The 12,488-nt window shown below is 42.5% G+C and overlaps 1 protein-coding gene across 1 annotated transcript; it reads right to left on the reverse strand.

Moving 5' to 3' along the window:
• Window positions 1–1,806: 1,806 nt before the first annotated feature.
• Window positions 1,807–2,193, reverse strand: LOC138897894 (uncharacterized). The gene has a single exon (XM_070183915.1). The coding sequence runs from the start codon at window positions 2,191–2,193 to the stop codon at window positions 1,807–1,809; it is 387 nt and encodes a 128-aa protein (XP_070040016.1).
• Window positions 2,194–12,488: the final 10,295 nt, after the last annotated feature.

Genomic DNA, 12,488 nt, shown 5'->3' on the forward strand with positions numbered 1-12,488 from the left:
TATGTAGATCAAATCAATTGCACGACATCACCCTTCGTGCATTTATATCTTTCTCACAGTGCATACATATAACAGTACCAACTAGGTGGGAGAAATGTCAATAACAATAAAAGGAATAAAGTGGAGGCACACAGGAAGCAACAATGAGTACAAGACACATAGAAAACATAGGTACACGATAACATCTCAAGATAAAGGCAAGAATATATACACAACAAAAAGATATCACAATGTAATGTATGTCTCTCGTCCTCGCCTGCACGGAAACACCCTTCATGCCATGAATATATGATAATATAAAAATAATTACACGGCATCACCCTTCTTGCTTTTACTCTCGTCCTCACCTGATAATATAAATGAAATAGCATGGCATCACCCTTCGTGCTTTACACTCTCAATTGCACGGCATCACCCTTCGTGCTTTACACTCTCAAATGGCACGGCATCACCCTTCGTGCTTTACACTCTCAAATGGAACGGCATCACCCTTCGTGCTTTACACTCTTCGGACACCAAATCAAAGGAAATTTTCAAGAAAACTTTAAAGCCTTTATTTTTACAACCGGACGTCCGAATCACGTCAAATCAACTCCGATTCTCACCAAATTCAGCAGACAAGTCATAAATATTATAGTGGACCTACACAGGGCTCCGAAACCAAAATATAGACCCGAGGTCAATAAATCCAACATCAGTAATTTCTTAAAATTCATTAAGCTTTCAAGCTTTTAATTTTTCATCAAAATTCCATATCTCGAGCTAGGGATCACAGAATTCGATTCCGGGCATACGCCCAAGTCCCAAATCATGATACGGACCTATCAGAATTGTCAAAACACTGATCTGCATCCGTTTGCTCAAAATGTTGACTAAAGTCAACTCAGTTGAGTTTTTAAAGCTCTATTTCATATTTTAATCCATTTTTCACATAAAAACTTTTCGGAAAATTGTATGGACTGCGCACACAAGTCGAGGAATGATAAATGGTGATTTTTGAGGTCTTAAAACACATAATTAATTATTAAATTTAAAGATGACATTTTGGGTCATCACAGCAATGTCACGAACTTTACGGTCGGCGTAACTCTTTTGCCTGGACTGAGCTGTATGAAGTCGATCCTGTATAATCTTGACCTTGTCCAAGGCCTCCTGAACTAAATCTGTACCTAATAACTGAGCCTCCCCCGTCTCAAACCACCCAATTGGCGACCTACACCGCCTACCATATAATGCCTCATAGGGAGCCATTGGAATGCTTGACTGGTAGCTGTTATTGTAGGCAAACTCCGCTAACGGCAAAAACTGATCCCTAGAACCTACGAAGTCAATAACACAGGCGCGGAGCATATCCTCCAAGATCTGAATAGTATGCTCGGACTGCCCGTTTGTCTGAGGATGAAATGATGTGCTCAACTCAGCCCGCGTACCCAACTCATGCTCAACTGCCCTCCAAAAGTGTGAGGTAAACTGCGTACCTCGATCAGAAATCATAGACAATGGAACCCCGTGAAGACAGACGATCTCACGAATGTAAATCTCTGCCAACCGCTCCGAGGAATAGGTAACTGCCACAGGAATGAAATGCGCTGACTTAGGTAGCCTATCAACAATGACCCAAGCTGCATTGAACTTCCTCTGAGTCTCTGAGAGTCCAACAACAAAGTCCATAGTGATACGCTCCCACTTCCACTCAGGAATATCTAACCTCTGAAGTAAACCACCAGGTCTCTGATGCTCACACTTTACCTACTAGCAATTTAGGCATTGAGCTACATAAGCAACTATGTCCTTCTTCATTCGCCTCTACCAATAATGCTGCCTCAAGTCCTGATGCATATTGGCGGTGCCTGGATGAATAGAATACCAGGAACTGTGGGACTCTTCAAGGATCAAATCACAAAGTCCATCCATATTAGGCACACAAATACGACCCCGCATCCTCAAAACTCCGTCATCTCCAACAGTAATGTGCTTGTCACCACCGTGCCGCACTGTGTCTCTAAGGACAAGTAAATGAGGATCATCATCCTGCCGATCTTTGATGCGCTCAAGAAAAGAAGACCGAGTAACTGTATAAGCTAGAACACGACTGGGCTCAGAAACATCTAACCTCACTAACTGGTTGGCCAATGTCTGAACATCCAATGCAAGCAGTCTCTCACCAACTGGAATATTTGAAAGGCTACCCATACTGACTGACTTTCTACTCAAAGCATCGACCACCATATTGGCCTTCCCGAGATGATACAATATGGTGATATCATAGTCTTTCAATAGCTCCAACCACCTCCTCTGCCTCAAATTGAGTTCCTTCTGCTTGAATAAATACTGCAAGCTCTGATGATCAGTGAATACCTCACATGGCACGCCGTAAAGGTAGTGCCTCCAAATCTTCAGCGCGTGAACAATGGCTGCTAGCTCTAGATCATGAATAGGGTAATTCTTCTCGTGAACCTTCAGCTCCGTGAGCCATATGTAATAACCTTGCCGCCCTGCATCAATACTGCACCCAGACCAATACGAGATGCATCACAATATACTATATAAGATCCTGAACCTGTGGGTAACACAAATACTGGTGTCGTGGTCAAAGCAGTCTTGAGCTTCTGAAAGCTCGCTTCACACTCTTCTGACCACCTGAACGGGGCACCCTTCTGGGTCAATCTGGTCAATGGGGCTGCTATGGATGAAAACCCCTCCACAAATCGACGGAAATAGCCCGCCAAACCGAGGAAACTACGGATCTCTGTAGCTGATGTGGGTCTAGGCCAGTTCTGGACTGCCTCAATCTTCTTAGGATCCACTTGAATACTCTCTGCTGATACAACGTGACCCAAGAAAGCAACTGAACTCAACCAAAACTCGCATTTTGAGAACTTAGCATATAACTGACTGTCTTTCAAAGTCTGAAGAACGATCCGAAGGTGCTGCTCATGCTCCTCTCGACTGTGGGAGTAGATCAAGATATCATCAATAAACACAACCACAAAGGACTCCAAGTATGGTTTGAACACCCGGTTCATCAAATCCATAAGTGCTGCTGGGGCATTTGTCAGCCCAAATGACATCACTAGAAACTCATAATTCCCATACCGAGTCCAAAAAGCTGTCTTAGGAACATCAAATGCCCTAATCCTCAACTGATGGTATCCATATCTCAAATCAATCTTTGAAAACACCTTGGCACCCTGAAGCTGATGAAATAAATCATCAATCCTTGGCAATGGATATTTGTTCTTGATGGTGACTTTGTTCAACTGCCAATAATCTATACACATCCTCATCGATTCATCTTTATTCTTCACAAACAATACAGGTGCACCCCAGGGCGAGACACTGGATCTAATGAAGCCCTTATCAAGCAAATCTTGCAACTGCTCCTTCAATTCTTTCAGCTCCGGCGGGGCCATGCCATATTGTGGAATGGAAATAGGCTGAGTGCTCGGAGCCAAATCAATGCAGAAATCAATATCCCTATCAGGTGGCATCCGCGGCAGGTTACAGGAAATACCTCTGGAAACTCATGAACAACTGACACCGAATCTATGGAAGGAACTTCCGCACTAGAATCGCGGACATAAGCCAAATAAGCTAGACATCCCTTCTCGACCATATGCCGAGCCTTCACATAAGAGATAACCCTGCTGGCAGAATGGCCAAGATTCCCTCTCCACGCTAATCGAGGCAACCCCTACAAGGCTAAGGTCACTGTCTTGGCGTGACAATATAATATAGCATGATAAGGTGACAGCCAATCCATACCCAGTATGACATCAAAATCAACCATGTCAAGAAGTAGGAGATCTACACGAGTCTCAAGACTCCCAATAGTGACCACACACGAGCGATAAACACGATCTACAACAATAGCATCTCCCACTGGTGTGGACACATACACAGGAGCATTCAAAGAATCACGAGGCACAACCAAATAGGAAGCAAAATAGGATGACACATAGGAGTAAGTAGATCCCTGATCAAATAGAACTGAAGCATCTCTACTGCAAACTGAAACAGTACCTATGATAACCGCGCCAGATGAATCAGCCTCAGGCCTGGCTAGGAAAGCATAAAACCGGGGTTAGGCCCCACCACCCTGAACTACGTCCCTGGGACGACCTCTAACTGGCTGGTCTCCACCTCTAACGGTCTGACCTCCACCTCTAACAGTCTGGCCTCTACCTCTGGCTGCCTGACCCATGCCTCTGCTGGCTGAGCAGGTGGTGCAGCAACTGGTGCCGGAATCATGGCACGAGAACTCTGAAGCTGTGAGCTGCCCGTTGCCCGAGGGCAAAATCTAGCAATGTGCCTCGGATGACCACAAGTACAATATAACTTCGGCTGCTATAACTGCTGACCCTGAAACTGACCCTGTCGACCTGAATAACCACCCTGATAAATATGGAGTGGAGGTGCACTAATAGGAGCTGGTGGTGCACTATAGGCTAGCTGGTCGAAATAATGCATCCGAGGGCCACGACCACCTGAGGCACCGTGGGATGCCTGGAGCACTGAATAAAACGTCCTGGGAGGTTGGCCTCTACCAAAAGTACTCCTGCCTCTAGATGAGGCACCGCTGAACTCATCAGAATGATGAGGTCTCTTGCCAGACCCCTGACCTCTCTGAGTAAGAACCAGTTCGACTCGTCTGGCAACATTAGTAGCCGCTTGAAAAGAAATCTCACTCCCAGTCTCCTTAGCCATCTGCAACCTGATAGGCTGAGCAAGTCCATCAATAAACCTCCTCACCCTCTCTCTCTCTCTCTCTCGGTGGGAAGCAGAAGAATAGCATGACGGGCGAAATCCACAAAACGGGTCTCATACCGAGTAACAGTCATACTGCCCTGCTGGAGATGCTCAAACTGACGGCGACACTCCTCTCTCAATGTGATAGGCATAAACTTCTCTATGAAGAGCTGAGAGAACTGGTCCCAAGTAAGAGCAGGCGACCTAGCTGGCCTGGTCAACAAGTAATCTCTCCACCATTTCTTGGCAGAACCAGTCATCTGAAATGCAGAAAAATCGATCCCATTGGTCTCCACTATACCCATGTTCCGTAGAACCTCATGATAGCTGTCAAGATACTCCTAGGGATCCTCTGAAGGAGCACCGCTGAAGTGAACAGGAAAAAGCTTGATGAACCTGTCCAATCTCCATAAAGCCTCAAAAGACATAACTGGCCCATCTCCGACCTGTGCTGCAATAATCGGCTGAACTAATCCGATTGGCTGAGCTGCTGGAGCATGATACTGGGGAGCTATCTACTCCGGAGCGGGAGTGGTAGGAGTCTGGGATGCTCCTCCAGCCTGATAGACTGCTGGTGCCATGGAAATACGCTAGTCTGGGCCACACTCTCCATAAGGCCCACCAAACGGACCAAAGCGTCCTGAAGTACTGGGGTAGCAATGAACCCCTCCAGAACCTGAGCTAGTCCGGTAGGAACAGTCTGGGTTTGAACCTCCTTGTCAAGCTCTATCTGAGGCTCCACTGCTGGGGCTGCTGCTCGGGCCCTAAGCTGAGCCCTGACCCTGCCTTGGCTTCTGGCACGGTCTCGGCCTCGATCTCTGCCCCGCGTAGGAGTTGTCACTGGAGGCTCTGGCTGCTGCTCAGCTGAGGAAGCGGTACGTGTTCTCGCCATCTGCGAGAGAATAAGAGTAGAAGAGTTCAATCAGTATTGAGAAAGCAAAATCGCACGACAGAGAAGAATTGAAGTGATACTTGTTCCTAAACTTCATAGCCTCTGGAAGATAAGGACAGACGTCTCCGTATCGATCCTCCAGACTCTACTAAGCTTGCTCGTGAATCATGAGACCTAAGCAACCTAGTGCCCTAATACCAACTGTCACGACCCGAAATTTCCCACCGACGGGACCGTGATGGCGTCTAACATTTCACTTGCTAGGCAAGCCAACATTAGAGAATCATTAACCAATTCCTTATTTTCATTCAGTAATTAACAATAATTAACTAAGATCAAATATAATAAGTGCGGAATATCATAAAACTGTATTAATTACTACCACCCAGATCTGGAGTCACAATTCACGAGCATTCTAGAATTCTTCGGCAAGTAATAGTCTGAAAGAAATACAACTATCTGAATGAAAGAAAACAATAGGACATAAAAGAGAGACGGGCACTTCAAGGTCTGTAAACGCCGACAGATCTACCTTGAGTTTCCGGACAGCGGACCAATAGCAAACCTCGATCAACTTGAGCCGGTATCCAAATCTGCACAGAAAGTGCAGAGTTCAGCATCAGTACAACCGACCCCATGTACTAGTAAGTATCGAGCCTAACCTCGGCGAATTAGTGACGAGGCTAGGACAAGACACCCACATATAACCTGAACAGTATAATCATGCTAGTGGCAACAACAGTAAATAAAGCAATAATGCATAAATAATGTGAAGGGGACATACAGTGGGAAATACAATATAAAGAGTGAGAATAATGAAAAGACAAAATTAAACAGAATATCCTTGAACGAATTGAGCAATTAAAACAGCAAAGGAAAACTGCACGGCATCACCCTTCATGCTTTTACTCTCAACCTCACCAAATAAATAAATAGAATGGAACAGCATCACCTTCGTGTTTTTACTCTCAACCTCACCAAATAAATAAATAGAACGGCACGGAATCACCCTTCGTGCTTTTTCTCTCTTCGTCGCAATATAAATAAAGCATGCACGACATTACCCTTCGTGCTTTACACTCTTCCTCACAATATAAATAAAGCATGCACGGCATCACCCATCGTGCTTTACACTCTTCCTCACAATATACATAAAGCATGCACGACATCACCCTTCGTGTTCTACACTCCTCCTCACCAATCACAGAATCGATAACAATGGATAAATAAGAGTATCACAAAGGAACCAGTATTTTACCCTTAATAAATAGCACAATGTAATCTCAACCTTGAATTAATATTCGAAAGTTGCCAAATCTTAGTGAAACCAGATATGAGTCACCCAACATTTCAAATAATCCGCTAAGCATGGATAGTAGAATTTAAGACTACAAAATAGATAAGAATAGAATTTTACTCGCATGCTATGACTCGACAATGACGCATACATGCTCGTCACCTCACCTATACATCGTATTTAACAACCAAACATGTGGCACATACCTTTCGCGAAGGGTAATGCCCCCATCGCTTCGCGTTCGCAGACAAGCCTTCGCGTTCGCGAAGAGAAAAACTTCAGCTGCCCAGAGTATCTTCGCGAACGCGAAGAAGGACATGCTAGAACACCTGCTGCAGCAAAATACCATATTTTCAAAGTCCAAAACATCATGTAGCCTATGCGAAACTCACCCGAGCCCTCGAGGCTCCAAACTCACCCGAGCATACACCAAGGTCCCATAATTCGATACGGACCCACCGGAACCGTCAAAACATGGATCCGCTCCCGTTTACCAAAAATGTTAACCGAAGTCAACTAAAATCAACTTTTAAGGCAAAAGTTCTTATTTTCATTAGTTTACAACATAAGAGCTTTCTGAAAACATGCCCGAACTGCGCACGCAAATTGAGAAGGGTAAAAAATGAGATTTGTTTTAAGGCTTAAGAGCGCAGATTCGAGTTCTAAATTATAAGATGACCTTTTGGGTCATCACAAAAATTCAAGTGACAATAACAACAATTTATCCTATAAAAACAACCTCGGCAAACAAAGAATGAGGCATGACAAATAAGGGATTTAATAAGTTACAACAATTTTCCAACTTAATACTTAAGGGCGTCTACAAATTTCAAACGATATAATTTGCACATATAAACCAAGTACGTACTCGTCACCTCGGGTACATGGTTTTCAATTACACAATTTCCACTTAAGACTCAATTCCTAAGGGATAATTCCTCCACTCTAGGTTTGGCAAGATACTTACCTTTTTGAAGTTATGCCGATATTCCAAAATTGCCTTTTAGCTTGAATTGACCTCCGGACCGCCCAAATCTATCCAAATTAATTGTATAACTTCATTAAAATTCATCGAAAACAATTCCGGATAATAAAACGTCGACTTAAAAATTTTATTCCAAAAGGTCAACAAAAGTCAACACGGGGCCCGCCCCTCGGAACCCGACATAATTTTCATGAAATCCGAATACCCATTCGAATACGAGTTCAACCATGCCAATTTTATCGAATTCCAATAACAACTCGACCTCCAAATCTTAAATTTTCGTTTTTGGAAGATTTTGTAAAAATCTTGATTTCTTCTATTTAAATCCGGATTAAACGATGAATATAATCATAGATTCATGAAATATAATCACTTTAAGATATAGAACACTTACCCCAACCAAGTTTGTGAAGAATCCCTCCAGAATCGCTCCGATCCGAGCTCCAAATATCCCAAAATGAAAATGGCGAAATGACCATTTTTGGTTCTTAACATTTTGCCCAGTTTCGCACCTGCAGGCCATTTTATCGCACTCGAGAGCTCGCTTTTGCGAGCCAATTCTCGCTTCTGCGACGTCCACTGGCGCTGCCCTCGCACCTGCAGAAGAGATTATGCTTCTGCGCTCATGCAGGTGCAGGAAATTCTTTGCACCTGCGGCCTCAGTCCAGCCCAGCCAATTTCGCTTCTGCGATGGTCGCACCTGCGCCCATAATTCCGCAGGTGCGATTCCAACAGCTGCTGCCATTTTCCAGCAGCTTTCTTCAAGTCCAAATTGCTCCGTTAACCTTCCAAAATTCACCCGAGGCCTCTGGGACCTCAACCAAATATACCAACATGTCCCAAAATAAAATATGAACTTAGTCGAGGCTTCAAACCACGTCAAACAACGCCGAAATTATGAATCGCGCATCGAATCGAATTATAAGTTTTCAAATCTTTCGACTTCTATATTTTGTGTCGAAACGTATCAAATCAATCCGGAATGACTTCAAATTTTGCACACAAGTCATAATTGACTTAATGGAGCTATTCCTATTTTCGGAATTAAAATCCGACCTCGTTATCAAAATTTCACCCTTCGATCGGACTTTCCAAAATCTTCTATTTTCTAACTTTCGCCAAAATACGTCGAATTGTCCTACGGACTTCCAAATAATTTTTCGGATACGCTCCTAAGTCCAAAATCACCATATAGAGCTATTGACATCATCAAAATTCCATTCCGGAGTCGTTTGCTCAAAAGTCAACTCCCCGGTCAACTCTTTCCATTTAAGCTTCTAAATAAGAATTGTTCTTTTAATTAAATTCTGAATCCTCTGAAAATCAAACTCGACCACACCCGCGGGTCATAATACTTATTACGAAATTGCTCGAGACCTTAAGTCACTGAACATGGCATTAATTCTTAAAATGACAAGTCGGGTTGTTACATTCTCCACCTCTTAAACAAACGTTCGTCCTCGAACGCTCTAAGAATTATTCTGAGGTTACCAAATTGATGATTTTACTTTTACACGTATACTCACGGTTGATCCCATGCTATCGCATTTGAGATAAGACCGACAACACCATCTCAATTGAGATTATTTCTTTTATCCATATTTGTAAACTTTAAGACCAATTTCTTACACTCCAAACGTTTTCAAAAGGCTTGATTTTTCACATCAACGCACGGTATTAGCCTCAGCTAGCTATAGCCACTCGTGCCTACTCACACATCAACTTTCTTGATAGTGTTGAAGTACTTCAAAATTATTTCGGGGTGTTACATTCTCCCCTGCTTAGGATCATTCGCCCCCAAATACTTAACATAACTTATCTCTTCTTTTGAAAATCTCAATCCCCCAAATTTTACTAACTCCCAAATTTTCCAAAAATGTCGGCAGAGTATTCCCTATACTTGGGCCTATCCACCGGTCAGAGTAACACCAAAATAACTCCTACAACACATCCACAACCCAACAAAATACCACAAGGTATATATCAATAACACCAATCTCAGCATTACAAGCACTGCATTATCAATTAATCTCATATTAACCACCACCTCATTTCAAATTTTCACAACACTTACAACAGAATGTAAGGCATGAAGACCTCATGATTACTTACTCGGATTAATGAGTCATATTTAATGTCCCCTGGGCACTCACTTCATAGGCTAAAACTCAATGTTTACAGCACAAAAATGGCTGAATATGAACAGAAAATATACAAGAATTATCAAATAAGCCTAATAGGCATGGCTCCCAATTAATATTATTGAACAAATTAAATTTCAGAAAGGGAGAATTTTAAACTCCTAAATATTTCACCACAAGGACCTCGTCCTTAACTCCGAATCACAAGTGTTTTGCACATTGTGCCAACTGAAATTTCAATTTCCTTTCTTTCTTCCTTTTAATAAATTTTCGTAAACATTTTTTTCCATAACACATAACGAACCCTCATACCGGTAGGGCATATAATTCATAAAATTGGAATCAATTATTCCGAGACACATTAAACCCACTGTAATGAATAATAAAAATTACTTTTGGACTTATATCTCTAAATGGTGCCCAAAAATAAAAATGATAGACACAGGCTCACATCTTCAAATCTCCCGACAGGGATAAACATATAAGTGGGTCACGAAATTACGAAGTTCACCCATAAGCGGAGCATAATAGGAGGACTCACCTCATTATTCAAAACTGAATCAAATTAAGGGAAAAATATTCTTTTATAACAAAAATCAGGATCGTACCTGTAATGTCACCATCTGGTGTATTCGCCTCAGCAAATCATAGTGATTATATCAATGGGTTGGGTCTCCACCTCTTAGGTGCCCACTACCCGCATGTCCTCCACCTCTAGCTGACTGTGCACGTGAAGTATTAACTGGAATAAAGCTCGTAGCCTAACTATTCTGATGAAATCCATCTCTTCCAAGTCTGGGACATTCCTCTTGATGTGTCTAGTACAATCACACTGATAACAACCCTTCTGCAGGTTCGGCTACTCATACTGAGTCTCTGCCGGATAACTGGAATAACTATGATAGGAACCCCGTGCCGGTGGTGCATTAAAAGAACGTACTGTAGCACCCCGAGTATTCTGAAATTGTTTCTGTGACCTCGATGGTACTGAAATGTAAAATTATTAAGGAAGCGGGAATACCGCAAGTCCCAGCATCATCCCATACTAATCTCAGCTCTTAATCATATACAAATTTTAGAGAGCCTTTCAATACCACATAAATATATCTCAGGCCAAAACTGATATAATACATGACCCTCACAATCTGATCGTTGATAGTGGACTCCCCTCACTTGGCGTGAAGCCATAGGGCACATTTTGATGATCCACAATACTAACCTTCATCGCTCGTACGACTCCGGTCATAAGACATCTCAAACCATTTATTTGGTGCATGTCATCCTCGTGACAGTTAAACTCGCTTCCTCTAGTGCCTTGGTTGCGTACGTACCCTTCACTAAATAGAAATCCCATACGAATTACATAGTGTTTAATACCACTAGCTATTTTAGATCTACATCCACCTCGTGACCCTACCACAATTCATGCTGATTAGAAAATTAATTAAACCTTCTTAATATCATACTTATCAACCAGATGTCAGAACCCGTTGTACCCTAATGTGCATAACTGAATGATCTCTCAATACTTCCGCATCCTCTATCTGGACGACACGTTGTAATAATGGTTGAGCTACCCTGGCTCTCTTATAACCCCTCTATAGTATCACTAACCGTTTACGCATAGTTCATACCAAGTGCGCAATTTCATACACGAGCGGATGCAAAAGAACATAAGATATATGCTTCAAGCTGAATAATGTCGCATGATGAGGAATGAAATAAGTGAGAACTTTTTCCTACTAGCTTTGTAACCTCTTGAAGATAAGTACAGACATCTTCGTACCGATCCGCAAGACTTTACTAAACTCGTTCGTGAATCGTAGAACCTATGAACCTAGAGCTCTGATACCAACTTCTCACGACCCAAAATCCCACCACAGACGTCGTGATGGCACCTAGTCTCTAAGACTAGGTATGCCAATTACAATTACCTTTTGAAGCCCTTTTTTTTAAAACCAACAGTGGAAATAATTACAATATACAACATCCCAAGACTGGTAGTACTGAGTCACGAACTCTAACTGAATACATGAAATGATCACGAAGACCGAATATACAATACTGTTTGATTACAAATTAACAATACAATAAAATGAAAAGACTCTAAGGGACTGCGACGACCAAGCAGCTCTACCTTGAATATTTACGATCGCGATTTAACTCTGCTCAAGTCCGATACCTCCAATGCCTGGCTCTGCACAAAAATATACAGAAGTGTAGAGTGAGCACACCACAGCGGTGCCCAGTAAGTATCAAGACTAACCTCAATAGAGTAGAGACGAGGTACAGTCAAGACACTCACTAGTTTAATAACCTGTGAAATATAATATACAAAATACTAGGAAACAATAACAATAAAGGCAGGATAAAACAACCAGTGATATGCACAACAGGCAACAAGAATATCGTTAATATCCCTCA

This window comes from Nicotiana tomentosiformis, chromosome 8 (genome assembly GCF_000390325.3).
Source record: "Nicotiana tomentosiformis chromosome 8, ASM39032v3, whole genome shotgun sequence".
Lineage (NCBI taxonomy): Eukaryota > Viridiplantae > Streptophyta > Magnoliopsida > Solanales > Solanaceae > Nicotiana > Nicotiana tomentosiformis.

Excerpts from the sequence above, each read along its gene's own strand:
- LOC138897894 (XM_070183915.1), bottom strand. The coding sequence starts at position 2,193 with ATGGGTAGCCTTTCAAATATTCCAGTTGGTGAGAGACTGCTTGCATTG.